The sequence below is a fragment of the Neovison vison genome, chromosome 11, assembly GCF_020171115.1.
Source record: "Neovison vison isolate M4711 chromosome 11, ASM_NN_V1, whole genome shotgun sequence".
In the NCBI taxonomy this organism is placed as follows: Eukaryota; Metazoa; Chordata; class Mammalia; order Carnivora; family Mustelidae; genus Neogale; species Neogale vison.
Window position 1 is genome coordinate 23,707,648 of NC_058101.1, and position 14,157 is coordinate 23,721,804.

At 35.6% G+C, this 14,157-nt stretch overlaps 1 protein-coding gene across 4 annotated transcripts in view; it reads right to left on the minus strand.

Annotated features, from left to right (window-relative positions):
* Window positions 1-14,157, minus strand: part of EXOC1 (exocyst complex component 1) — a 61,619-nt gene that overhangs the window by 33,544 nt on the left and 13,918 nt on the right. For 2 of the 4 annotated variants that reach the window (XM_044226210.1, XM_044226208.1), the window contains exons 5-9: window positions 12,608-12,628; window positions 10,884-11,071; window positions 7,721-7,948; window positions 7,381-7,513; window positions 6,634-6,743 (exon numbers count right to left, since the gene is read on the minus strand). In XM_044226210.1, the coding sequence (XP_044082145.1) occupies window positions 6,634-6,743; window positions 7,381-7,513; window positions 7,721-7,948; window positions 10,884-11,071; window positions 12,608-12,628 (680 nt within the window). The remainder of the gene's footprint in view (window positions 1-6,633; window positions 6,744-7,380; window positions 7,514-7,720; window positions 7,949-10,883; window positions 11,072-12,607; window positions 12,629-14,157) is intronic. The other 2 variants (XM_044226211.1, XM_044226209.1) reach the window with 1 other exon arrangement.

Sequence of the window (14,157 nt, forward strand, 5' to 3'; positions counted from 1 at the left end):
TCTAGAAATTGAGAAGTACTTTTAGAGCAAGAAAGGCAGGAGAATAAGACATGCCAAATACTAAAACCATTGTTACTTGAATATCTTTTTCATTAAAGCTTTCAAATCAGCCTGTTGGGAGAATTTTCTTCTTGTAAAGTTATATACCCAATTTGAAAATGGAGAGAAAAAAGAAAAATAAGGACCCATTTAGAAATTCCATATGAAACTATGTAGAATAATCAATGTATTTCTTTTTTTAAAGATTTTATTTTAGTTGAGAGAGAGAGTGAGAGAGCACAAGCCAGGGGGAGAGGCAGAAGGAGAAGGAGAAGGTTCCCCGCTGAGCAGGGAGCCAGACTTGGGGCTCAATCCCAGGACCCTGGGATCATGACCGGAGCAGAAGGCAGATGCCCAACTGACTGAGCCACCCAGATGCTCCAATAAATATATGTCTAAGATTAAGATTACAAAAAAAAACCCCCAAAGATTAAGATTACTGATATTAAGATTACTGATACCTACTTAGGAAACTGTACCAGAGACAGCAGAAAATTATCAGAAAACTAGACCAATTCAAAATAAGAACCAGAAATGGCGAGGCAACACAAGTTCACAGCTATTATAGATGTTATATACGAGGTACACTACGTACATAGGTCTACAATCCCTTTCAGCAATTCTAATATACAAAAAACTCTCAAACCTCCATTTAAATTAGGTACCAAATCTATTTTAGTGGCAAAACTTGACCTGAACTGACATGAGGCTATTTATAGAATTTGGAATGACTATTCATATTTTTTTGCTGCAGGAACATTGTGTGCTTCATCACAGGGCCCTACTCCAGCCCCCTCCTGGAGTGGCTATGTAATATTTAGAACGTGTACTATATTACTTTATTACTATATTACTTATATTACTTACTAGAATCTGAAAAATTCTAAAAACATCCCAAGAATTTTGGATAGGGGAGCATGGACCTATGTGAACATTCTCTTTTGCATGGCTGATTACTGTTTATGTTCTTTTGCAACTCAGGCCATTACATGTTAAGTTATATTACTTAATTTAGTGTCAGGAAAGTTCTTCAATTAAAAACCCTCTCCTCAGGGCGCCTGGGTGGCTCAGTGGGTTAAGCCGCTGCCTTCGGCTCAGGTCATGATCTCAGGATCCTGGGATCGAGTCCCACATCGGGCTCTCTGCTCGGCGGGGAGCCTGCTTCCTCCTCTCTCTCTCTGCCTGCCTCTCTGCCTACTTGTGATCTCTCTCTGTCAAATAAATAAATAAAATCTTTAAAAAAAAAAAAAAAACCCTCTCCTCCCCTAAAAATGGAAGAACTAATTATTGTTCATAGAGGATTTTACAGTTTATAAAGCTCTTTCACATGCTACTATTCAAAGCTCTCTTTTGCAAACAGCATTTTAAGATCACCATCAATGGCAAATTTGCCTTCTAATATGAAGAACATCATTACCTTCAAACCATTACTATTTAGATAGCGTAAGTGTGATTAGTGCTAACAGAAGATTTCATTTCATTTTAAACTGTTCTAAAATAACTATAGAAAATAGGAAAATTACATTAACTGTTTAATTCAATCACTAATATAAGTTATGGTCACTTCTAGCACTTTCATGTGCACACAACTTTATTCTTTATATATTAAAAAATTAAGACATTGTTTAAAGTTTATTATATGTTGACTATAGGAAACAACTGGGGGTGGGAGGTAGGGTAACTGGGTGATGGGCATTAAGGAAGGCACTTAAAGGAATGAGCACTGGGTGTTGTATGCAACTAGATGAATCACTAAATTTTACTTCTGAAGCTAATAATATACTATATGTTAATTAAATTGAATTTAAATTTAAAATATTTTATTATAAATAACTTAATGATACACAATTTAAGTACTAAATTAATAACAATAACAATTTATTGAATGCCTGTTGTCATGCTGGAAGTGTTCTCTCTATGTATATAAATTCTAATATTCACAATAACTTTGTAAAGTACTTTCCTCCTCATTTAAAAAATAACAAATAACAAAACTTGGCACTTGGGTGGCTCAGTCGGTTAAGTGTCTGATCTTGGTTTTGGCTGGGGTCATGATCTTGCAGTTGTGGGACTGAGCCCCGTGTTGAGCTCTGTCTTCAGCATGGAGTCTGCTTCAGATTCTCTCTCCCTCTCCCATCCGGTCTCTCTCTCTCTCTCTCTCTCTCACACACACACACACACACACTCTCTCTCTCTCTCTCTCTCAATCAAATAAATAAATATTTTTTAAAAATACCAAAACTCTATTAACATAATTAAAAATATTACAGTAGGTTTTGTCCAAATTAATCTAAGACAGATGCATTTTCTACAAACTTAGTAAATTATAAATTTTCGTTACTGTATATATTACTAAAATTTGTGGCACAAAGAGGTTATGTAACTTGCTCAAGCTCACCCAGCTAGGAGGTAAAGAGTCAGGGTTTTGAATCCAGGAAGTCTGGCTCCACCATCGTACTCTTAACCACTTTAACTGATTTTCAAACAGAAATGATACACTCATTTCAAATGGTGACTAAATTCTCAGGATTTGGGAACTCTTTTTTTTTTTTTAAAGATTTTATTTATTTATTTGACAGAGAGAAATTACAAGTAGAGAGGCAGGCAGAGAGAGAGAGAGAGGGAAGCAGGCTCCCTGCTGAGCAGAGAGCCCCATGCGGGACTCGATCCCAGGACTCTGAGATCATGACCTGAGCCTAAGGCAGCGGCTTAACCACTGAGCCACCCAGGCGCCCTTGGGAACTCTTTCTTTCTGTGTTATGGCACGCTTATTTTTGTTTTCTTAAAGAAAAAAGAAAGTCTGAGAAAGTTCCAACAAACATCACAAAAACTCATCTTAAATGATCATAAGTCTTTCTAAACTTTTAACTACAGATTAACCTATGTTTAGGAAATTGCGAAACATGCTTAAGGAAACAACTTTTGTGAAATGAACTGAATATTGGTGGTATATTTCACAGACTTTATTTTACCATGTTTCTATAAATACATGTTGAAAGAAAAATTCCCAAGCTTAAGCATATAGCAAAACCCCCACAATCTCAGTTTTTTCCGGTTGTACTTTTAGTTCAGTGTGTAATCAGTTCTCATCATATTGCAAAAGACAATGTACAAAATAATGAGTCTCTGTAGAACCCAAGGGGGACAAAAAGGCAGAGCAGAGTTATCCTTTCAAGCTGAATCTTTCAAAAGACAACCAAAAGAACTTTTTAAATACATACACTTTATGCAAATACTCCCTCAATTTCATTAGCCTTAATTTGACTGCCTGTTTTCAGTATCAGAATGCTGATCAGCGTAACTGACCTGAGTCTCTAGTTGAAGATATTCTTAGGTACACAAATCGCTCATAAATGTAAAAAATTATAGGTAAAAAAAAAAAAAAAATTATAGGTAAGAGTTTATAATTTCAATGGAAGCTGAGTGTGTAAGAAGATCTAGAAGAGCCAGAAGAATCTAGGCAACTGTTAAAAATATTACTCTACTATGTGTATATATAGTAAGAAGTAAGTATTAAGTAAAAATGCATTTCAAGGGCACCTGGGTAGCTCAGTGGGTTAAGCCTCTGCCTTTGGCTCAGGTCATGATCTCGGGGTCCTGGGACTGAGTCCCACATTGGACTCTCTGCTTGGCAGGAAGCCTGCTTCCCCTCTCTCTCTCTCTGCCTGCCTCTCTGCCTACTTGTGATCTCTCTCTGTCAAATAAATAAATAAAATCTTTAAAAAAATGCATTTCAAGTTTCATTAAAATACAGCTCTGTGGAAGTACTAGGGTGAAAGCTGTATCATAAACAGCGTGCACCAGATCAGTGATTACCAAATGCGAAGATGTTTTTTACTGGCCTACATCTCTAAGAAACAAATAAAATGATGGTAGAGAGTTTCTCACAAAGGGAAATATATTCAATTTAGAAGTTTGAAGTTGCATTTTTTCTTTCAGTGCCAAGATAAAAAGATAGTGAAAGTAGATGGCAGGATTTCTTTTTAAAAGTTTTTACTTGGTAAAATAAAAAACTGGTGACTTAGGGGGCCCTGGGAGCTCAGTTGTTAAGCGTCTGCCTTCGGCTCAGGCTATGATCTCAGGGTCCTGGGGTCGAGCCCTGCATCAGGCTCCTTGCTCAGGCAGAAGCCTGCTTCTCCCTCTTCCTCTGTACTTGCTTGTGTTCCCTCTCTTGGTGTCTCATTCTCTCTCTAATAAATAAAATCTTTAAAAAAAAAAAATTGGTGACTTAGTAAGTCTCCAAATTTTCTTTCTTTTAATTTTACTGATGTATGAACTTTAAAGACTGGGAATCATCGCTCTTAAATTACTGTTTGTTTGTTTGTTTGTTTTTTAAATTACTGTTAAATTACTGTTAGGTTGTGAACCACAGATTATTTCCACTGTAGTCTTCTGTACAGTATTCAGAGATGCTGAATATAAATACATTTGACAAAAACCACATTGCAGACTCTAATTCAAGTCTTCTTATCTTATCCATGATGCCATACTTGACTACCTAAATTTTCTGTAAACTCACTTATATTAAAACTTTTTAGCACTTGTACATATATATACATAAACTATGTATACATAGTCATACAATTAACAATTTCATATATGCATTGCTATAAGGCTTTAAGTACTTAGAAGCATCTGGAGTGTAGGAGGCATTTCTTATTCTTACATATGGCAACAAGTATTTAAGAGGCACACAAAGAAAATCTGCTAACTGACAAAGAGATGTACTATAATATGGTAACCAACTTTTCCCAGCTCATTTGTTCCACAACTAGGAATAGAAATACCCATGTTTCCGAACCTTTTTGCTAGGTGGCTTGATGCACTGAATTCAACACACAGAAAAATCTATTTTCTGTACTTGAGACACCCTCCTCCACTTTCTTCAGCACATCCTAGGTCGTTACAACATTCTGGTTTTTCAACATGCATCACTCACATGTTACAATACATATTAGATTTTCAGAACTCGAAGCATTCATAGTAAACAAAGCCATTAGTTTATAAGGCAAGGAAGCAAAATCATAAATTAACTGCATGTTACAACAAACAATGAAGGGTGCAGAAAGGACTACTGTTGACCTACAGTAACATTCCAACATTCCAACATTTCTAATGCCATCTACAAATGTGGATAACATCACTATCAACGCTGTCATTTTTAAAAAACTACGGAATTGGGCAGAAATAAATATTAAAATACTAATGTAAGAAAAATGTGATTAGTATTTCTTGTGTGACTTCTAGATTTATTTTTTTCTTGATACTTTTCAGGTCAAGTGAAACGTTTAATCTTCCCCAATGTTTCCCTCATACCCTTAGCTAGATGGTCTTCCTTTATGCTCGCATATGTGACCACTACGATAACATTTATCCTTCCTAAGTATATCTACCTCCTTCCCTTAGACTGTGAGTCATTTGAGAACAGGATCAGCCTCTCACTTATCCAAAGTAAATGTCTGGTGTATATCCCAGTCACCTGGTAAAAGGTTTCTTTCTTTCTTTTTTTTTTTTTTTTGTAAAAGGTTTCTAAATAAATGAAGGAGCGAGTGAGTGAAAGAATGACAGGAGGAGAGGGAAGCAGAAGGAGATGAAATGCCTTTCTGGCCAAAATAAACTTTTTGCTATGGGATATTAAAAAACTGCTATAAATATGGTTAACAGGCAGCTTAAGTCAGTAAAGTTATAATCTATAAAGATTCTGCTGCTGTTAAGTTTAGCAAACTTAATAGAAAAAAAAAAAAAAGAATCAGAGAAGCTTGAGCCAAATTTGATGTACTCACAGGCACCGAAAGAAAGTAGGACCTGTTATAGAGCTGAAGGAGGGCCTGAGTAAACTAATCAGAAATAAAATATAGTAAATACAATTGTTTCAGAATACTGCAAAGTGAAATGTTTCAGACAGTATTTCTTGATGAACAAAATTTCTCTCAACTTTTTTTGTCCAATAACCCTAATAAGAAATGAAAAACATAAGAAACCTAATTTATTATGCCAGATTAAAATGCCTTCTATTCAAATCCTTTTAAGGTACTCTTTATATTATTTTTATTAATATTATTGCCACAACCTTAATTATAACCTCCTTTTCCATATAAAAAATGTAGACAAAGGGTTTATATAAAAATAAATCAAATGGAATTTACAATTCAGCTATAGTCCGTTTTCTCCCATATAAAAATACATACAGCCAATGAAATATTAAAAACACCTGAGTCAAGTCCTGGTTCTCACGTCAAAATACTGGAAAATAAAACAGGCTAAGCAGCAAACATGTACCAAGTTTGGACTTACTTTCATAAATAAGAACATATAAGTGGTATATGTAACAAGTAGGCAGAGTTATTTATCTGATTTGTAGAACCAAGAGAGTTTCAGTTGAAAGGAACTAGACTATCTACCCAAGACAGTCGAGGCCCAACATACACCTATAAGCAAATACTTAAAAAAAAAATCTTGTTTAAAAATCTCAAAATTGAACAAACATGTGAAAGAATATACTGTGATCTCAATTAAACACATTACAATTTCTGTGGAAATATATATAGAAAAGCTAATAGAAACATGGCAGTGTTATTAATGAAATAAAATTACCTGTTGAACAAAAACATTGTTGAGGTGGCTGGCCAGTCTCCGGGCAAACTGCTCGCGCAAATCACTGAAACGCTGCTGCTGCTGTTTGACTGCCTGGAGCATGTCATGACCTGAAACCAGAACATTTCTTGACTGATTTAAGACATAAAAAGATTTCTCTGCTCTTCAATGAATACATTGATAACAGTCTCTATATTTCTGTTTTGAAGAACCCCAAGTTTTATTGGTTTATTCGTTTGCTTTATAAAAGGAAGGTAAAAAGAGGAGAAAACGGTATAGCACTGTGGTTCTCCAAGAGTGGTCCTGCCTCAGCATTGTCTGGGAACTGCGGCAAACTGGGATACTGGAGCTCTGGCCCAGACCTACTGAATCTGGGGCTGGGGCCAGGCAATAACGTGTTTTAACAAACCCTCTCCATGAGCAAACTCAAGTTTTGGAGCCACTGGCCTAACAAAACCTCCTGCTCTCTGGTCTAATCAAAGCATTGACTCTGTGCTAGGTTCTGCAGACAGTACTAGAGAAAAATCATGGTGTTGACTAGAATCACTGATGATCAGTCACAGAAAAATGAAAAACTTCTTCGTGTCAAAAGAAACATGTTTGGAAAGATGTGAAACTGGTCTGCGGAGCTAATACTACAGTCCCCTACACCACCTGCACTATGTATTTCCTGTTAAAAGCTTTATACCATGTTACAGGCTTAGTCTCAGATTCTTGGTCAGATTTTAATATTTCTAATGAACATACCTGGACGAAGAGCTACATTCATGCACTGCAAAAGGGCATCAGCAGCATTGGTGCAGGCCTCAATGCCTCTAGAAGAGGAGAGATCTCCTTCTTGAAGGGCCTTTATATGACCTTTGGCCAAGTCCATGTGGTTCTGGAATTTACATATAAATATACCATTTACACATATAATTTTGGGAAATTTACAGGTAAGATGCTACTCAATCCTATCATAAGGTATTAGAATTATTTTAAATCTTACCCTCATAAGGAATTTAGAAAATGTTTATAAATGGGTTTTATATACTAGATTATCTTTTTAAATTTTTTGTTGGTGGGAGCAATTTACCAACATACTTACCACAAGAAACTCTATTTCAGACAGGAGCTTTACATTATTAGTGTTACTCAGATGAATTAGGTGGTTGCTTTCTGAGATCTGATCCATTTGTTCTTTCACACTTTGGAGCATTTCCTCGTAGCTGCTCAGTTTCAACTCAATCTGATCTACCTCCTTTAGAGCCTCATCCAACAACTTCATCAGTATGTTCACTTGCTTTTCAGAGGCCATGATTGATTGGATGTTGGCCTACAAAATGAAAAACAAAAGTAACTCTTCCCATTATTTAAATGGATAAAAGAAGCAGAAGAGGAAATATTGCAAAATCCCTTTGACAGCCAAGTAACAAAGATTGGTATGCATCTATACATTTCTTTTAGTTTATCACTCTATGTTTATGTTCCCTTTTTACACAGTATTTCAAGCAGATACACTTGCCTCTTTATCAAAGTTAGGGACCATGCCTCAGTATTTCATACTTCCGCAGCCTGTACAAGTAGGGTTTTGCCCCACAACGTATTGTCAGTGTCGATATTTCCCATTTCTGATATTTCCAATTCTACCAGCTATAAAAACTTCTATACTTAACACTGTTGTAAAATGCTAAAAAAAATGCCTAATCACCTGTGTAATACTTTAATCAAGAGGGTAGCAGTGGTATATCAGTCTTTGAAGGATACACTGAGCTAATGTAAAACTGTAGTATGATTGGTACTTACATGATGTGGAACAGCCATGACCATAAGACCATATGGCCACAGACTATATATCCATAAGATAGCTCCTTCTATTGTCTTCTTTCTTTTCTCTTTCATTTGCAACTACTGTACGTTTTTTTCCAGGCAAAGCAGGAACAAACCACCATCCCCTTATCATTGTTTTCTAAGTGATTCTGACTATTGATTCTAAATTTCCTGAAATATGGAAGCTGTCAAATCCAAAATAAAACTGGGAAGCAATGGGATAACTTGTAACATACATGCAATATTTATTAGAAAAGAAATAAACCACTAAGCCACACTAAGAAGGCAGGTAAGGGGGTATGAGGAAAAAACTTGGTCTAGGAATGAAAAGAATTTCACAGGACAATAGATACTGTAATTTCACACATATTTTATTATAATATTATGCTATTCATAATAACTCAACTGTGAGCGCAACCCAACTGCAAGAGTCAGCAGGGCTCTGGGCCACTGAATAGATCTCTCAAGAAGCAGACCCGGGGCTTGACCTTGTCCAGGACAATTCCCACTGTAACATCTTTAAGTTTCTTCTAGGCTTAGCTTCCGGTGAGTTTTATAAACTTGTAAACTTGCACTGTTTGTGTAATTCGGGGCCTGAGTTCAACCTCATAAATTCTGCACCTTTCATGTATAGTATGTCAAAATTCTTTAAGTGTTTAAAATATTCTTCATTCTCTGAGGGTTTTTAAAAAAATTATTTTTATTAACATATAGCGTACTATTTGCCCCAGGGGTACAGGTCTGTGAATCATCACTTTTACGCAATTCACAGCACTCACCATAGCACATATACCCACCCCAATGTCCACAACCCAACCACCCTATCCCTACCCCCCAACACCCAGCAATGCTCAGTTTGTTTTGTGAGATTAAGAGCTCATCATCATTAGCCCTCAGGGAGATTCAAATTAAAACCACATTGAGATATCACCTTACACCAGTTAGAATGGCCAAAATTAACAAAACAGGAAACAACATGTGTTGGAGAGGATGTGGAGAAAGGGGAACCCTCTTACACTGTTGGTGGGAATGCAAGTTGGTGCAGCCTCTTTGGAGAACAGTGTGGAGATTCCTCAAGAAATTAAAAATAGAGCTTCCCTACAACCCTGCAATTGCACTCCTGGGTATTTACCCCAAAGATACAGATGTCGTGAAAAGAAGGGCCATCTGTACCCCAATGTTTATAGCAGCAATGGCCACAGTCGCCAAACTATGGAAAGAACCAAGATGCCCTTCAACGGATGAATAGATAAGGAAGATGTGGTCCATATACACTATGGAGTATTATGCCTCCATCAGAAAGGACGAATATCCAACTTTTGTAGCAACATGGACGGGACTGGAAGAGATTATGCTGAGTGAAATCAGTCAAGCAGAGAGAGTCAATTATCATATGGTTTCACTCATTTGTGGAGCATAACCAATAGCATGGAGGACAAGGGGCGTTAGAGAGGAGTAGGGAATTTGGGTAAATTGGAAGGGAAGGTGAACCATGAGAGACTATGGACTCTGAAAAACAGTCTGAGGGGTTTGAAGTGGCGGGGGGGGGGGTGGGAGGTTGGGGTATCAGGTGGTGGGTATTATAGAGGGCACAGCTTGCATGGAGCACTGGGTGTGGTGAAAAAATAATGAATACTGTTTTTCTGAAAATAAATAAATTGGGAAAAAAAAAAAAAAAAGAGTCTCTTATGGTTTGTCTCCCTCCCGATCCCCTCTTGTTTCATTTTTTCCTTCCCTACCCCCACAAACCCCCCTTCCTGCCTCTCAAATTTGAGGTTTTTCTTAAATGCTTACTTTGTCTAAACAAAACAAAAAACACGTTCTTATTTTAGACTTTACCGACATTAGTGGTGTTATTTTTAGCTGTCTTTTAGCTTTTTACTTTCTAGAGATGTGCTTTAGTTTATAGACTCAGAAACTGTGCATATGAATTAAAAAGAGCTATCCCAAAACATTTTAGCAGGAGAGCCAAACATCCTTTTCCCCTGGCTCCTTGTTTTCACTATACTTATTCTGCTCCGTTTGGGTACACGATTCACTTATTTCAAACTAATTTTTCTATTTCTAATTTGTACCTTTTTTCCCCCCCCAAAACACAAAAATGCTATTCTTTTGCACTGAACTATTCTGCAGTATTTCAGAGGCTGGGGAGGTGACCCCAAGTCAGTTTCTGGTTGGCTACTTTCTTTTCATCACTTTGTGTCAAGAACCTCCCCAAATCCCCAACCTCAGCCAACTGCCTTCGCTGACCTGATTAATAGGAATGGTTCTGTCTTTTGAACAAGAGCAGTGGAAGATAAGGCATCTGGTAATGTGTTATAGAGAGAGACAGCAATAATCACAGTATAAAGGCTCAGGTGCTGAGGAAGTAAAATCTGCGCATCCCTGGTCTTCTCAATCCACTACATATCAGTCACTTACAGATTATAAAAAGGTCTTACCCCATCCAGCACCTGCAGCTCTCTGGACAACCTTTCTGCAAAGGCCTCAGCATTAGAGATTGCACATTCACAGCCTTCCATCATTATTTCAATATCCTGCTCTTCTCTTGCATTTAACTCTTGGTATACATCTACTACCTCTTCATCACCTCCTGTCACACTCTGATTTTCTCCACTTGGAACAGACTCTTAAAGAGGGTAAAAATTAAAAATAAAGTAGTAAAAAAGGAGGAAGGACAATAACATGGTATTTATAGTCAGTTATAAGCACAGGTCACATTTAGTGGCTGGAAAATAGGAAAGAATGATTCAGAATATTAAAAAAACCTTATTTTTATGAAAAACTGCATATGTTAATGTAATTTTTACTATAACATTTACTTTAACAAACACAAAGCATGCAGTCTATTTCACTCACTTTTAAGTGTTAAAATAGGCTTTATAACAATTCCCCAAAACATACTTAAACTATGAAAACGAATACAAAACCAGAAACAAACTATGTGGGAACAGCCTAATCTTTTTTTCCTATCTGAGGTGGTTGTTAGTCTAACAAAACAATGACTATGAATTTATGGCACATAAAAAATAATTTGCTTTCCTTCTTTTCCCCCGGTAACATTTTTCTTCTGTTCTTTTTTGTCCTGGTTATGCTTTTTTCTCCGAATAACTTTTAGTTGAAATGAAAAATGTATTCACAATTTATTTTGGTTATTAAAAATATTAACTGAATTTCCCATTTCTCTGTTTAAAACACTTTCATATGCATTGATAAAATTTCTAAAGATCAGGTATAAAAGTTTTCTCAGTAAGTCTAGAGTAAAGAGCAACAATAACATGGCTATTCAAAATTACAAATATTTAAATGGTCTTCATGCTTCTTACAAAAGACCAAGAGGTCAAATGTAAGGTGTTTCTGGATAAATGTTTCAATTCAATTTTTTTTTTCAATTCAATTTTTTGAGAAAATATACTTAGCTTGTCGGATTTTTATAAAGCGTGAGGTTAGGAGAGGTAACGTGAAAAAAAAATTTTTTTATCCCCTAACTAAAACTCTAAATAAAGTTATTGATTTTCATAAACTTAACGGGACACAATTTAAATCACAATCTTTGGACACTTTAAATATTCATTATTTTGTATGCAAATGAAACATTTACACGTTGCATGACTTGACATAGGTTAATCTGTTCTAGGAAAAAACCAACTAACTCAAAGTAATACATGATTTACTCTTAAGAATGATTATTAGGCAGATTTAGGTAATATCCCAGAATAAAAAAGAGGGGAATAAAACTCTTGGTATAGGCAGTTACAGATTACAGTATATGAATAGTTCTTTAGACAGGTATCACCTAGTTCCCTGTCCTTTGAACGAGTCCATTTTAACTCACTGTGGAAATGTCAAATTGTCACATCTGACAGTTTATTAGCCACTAGGGGGCAGGGACTGCCCAAACTATACAGCTCCTTATACAAGCAGATATTTAAAATAAATAAATATTTTAAATGACCATAACTGCTTCAGAAGTATTTTCTCTTCCATGAAACAGTCCTTTGAAAGTCAATAATGAATCCTATCATTAATTTTATTACTATATGGATTTTGTGGTAATAAACCTGTCCCTATGCACAATTTCATAAAATATGCAACCAACAGTACATAACAATGGCAAGTAATAAAAAATATATGGAATAGAATAAAAAGAAAAGGTGTTACGCACCTTCTGTAACTTTAGGCAGTTCTGGAGAGTAAAAAGGTATGAAAAAAGCAGAGGAAAGTAAGCAAAGAATATTAGCTGGGTAGAAAAGTATACAGGTTTAAAATTTTTTAAATACTACCCATATTTCATTTGAACTTCTGGTACAATCAAAGTTTAAAAGACAATGTCCAAATCAAGTACAAGATGGAAAGATCCTCAGAAACTAAATTTCCAAAGTTGATTCTCTTATTCTTTTTCTGACAATAACTAAAAATACATTTATCTTCCTATTTTTTCCTTTCTTTTAAGAAACAGCGCCAACTAGTCCTTGGAGAAAACTGGGAAATAGATCACTTCCTGAGAATTATTTTTAGTTCAGCTCTGATTCATGCATTTAGTCTAGTTATTTTCACTCAAGGCCCAAAACTTTACCCAGACACTCCCTCATAATAGATTAGTCATAAAACACTGTTAGAAAGGACGAGATTGAAATAATTAAAAAAAACACAAAAACAAAAAAACACAACACACGAGGTATCTGTTCAAGCTGGCTTTTAAGGATTCAAGTCAAAGATTTCTTTTTTAAAATCTGGTTATAAGAATGAAAAAGAAAAAGCCAAACAAAAACCTGACACTACTTCGACTGCTAACAAAAATCCTCCTTTAAAAACCTTAAAAGCCTTCTGCTGAGAAACCTACTTACTAGCATAAACATTCAATTGTCACCAATAAAAACCACTAAAGATGCCACTGTTAGCATTCACACTTGTCTCTTAAAAGCAGATGGTGACAATTTCTTACTTATTTTCTAACATCACTCAAAACTTAGACACATTTATTGTTTTTTCTAAATGGGAATCAACTGCTATGATTTCAAAATCCATTAAAACATTAACACAAATTTGCAGACATTAAGAAAACTATTCTCTGGACTTCTCTAAACCAAAGCAACAGTTATTGATTTATGGAAAATGATATTAATAGTGAGATCCTTAAGGATCTTCGCAGTACACCTAAAATTGGTCTGAACTTATAACTTTTATAAACATGAAAATGTCTACATTTTTTGCTTTAGGCCTTAAAAAATTAAATGTCTTTTTTTTTTAAGCTAGACATTTCATTCTAAAAAACAGCAACTCTTTTTATTGATTATGGTAATATTTATTAATGAGGTAAACCAGATAACATTTCTTAATGAGGGAAAAACCAGGTATTCTCCCATGACTCAATGAAATGTATTGGTTTAAAACACATCGTAGGCAATAAATAACATCTGGAAATACACAATATTTAAAGACAGAATGGCAATCATTCCCTCAATAAAATGTTCAACCCTGAAATGGCAAAAAAGTAAATAAATAAAATAAAAGCCGTTCAAAACAAATTAAACCACTATTCAAGGCATGAAAAATTACCATCAATTTCTTTAAGGTCATTCCCTCAATATATTCAATTGACAAGACACTGGGGTCTAATGTTCTTGAGATGGCGACCCCAAGGGCTACGCAAGGGCTTCACTGGGGAAGTAGCACAGGGCCTGACAGATGGGACTTGCCTCTGCCAGTTTCAAG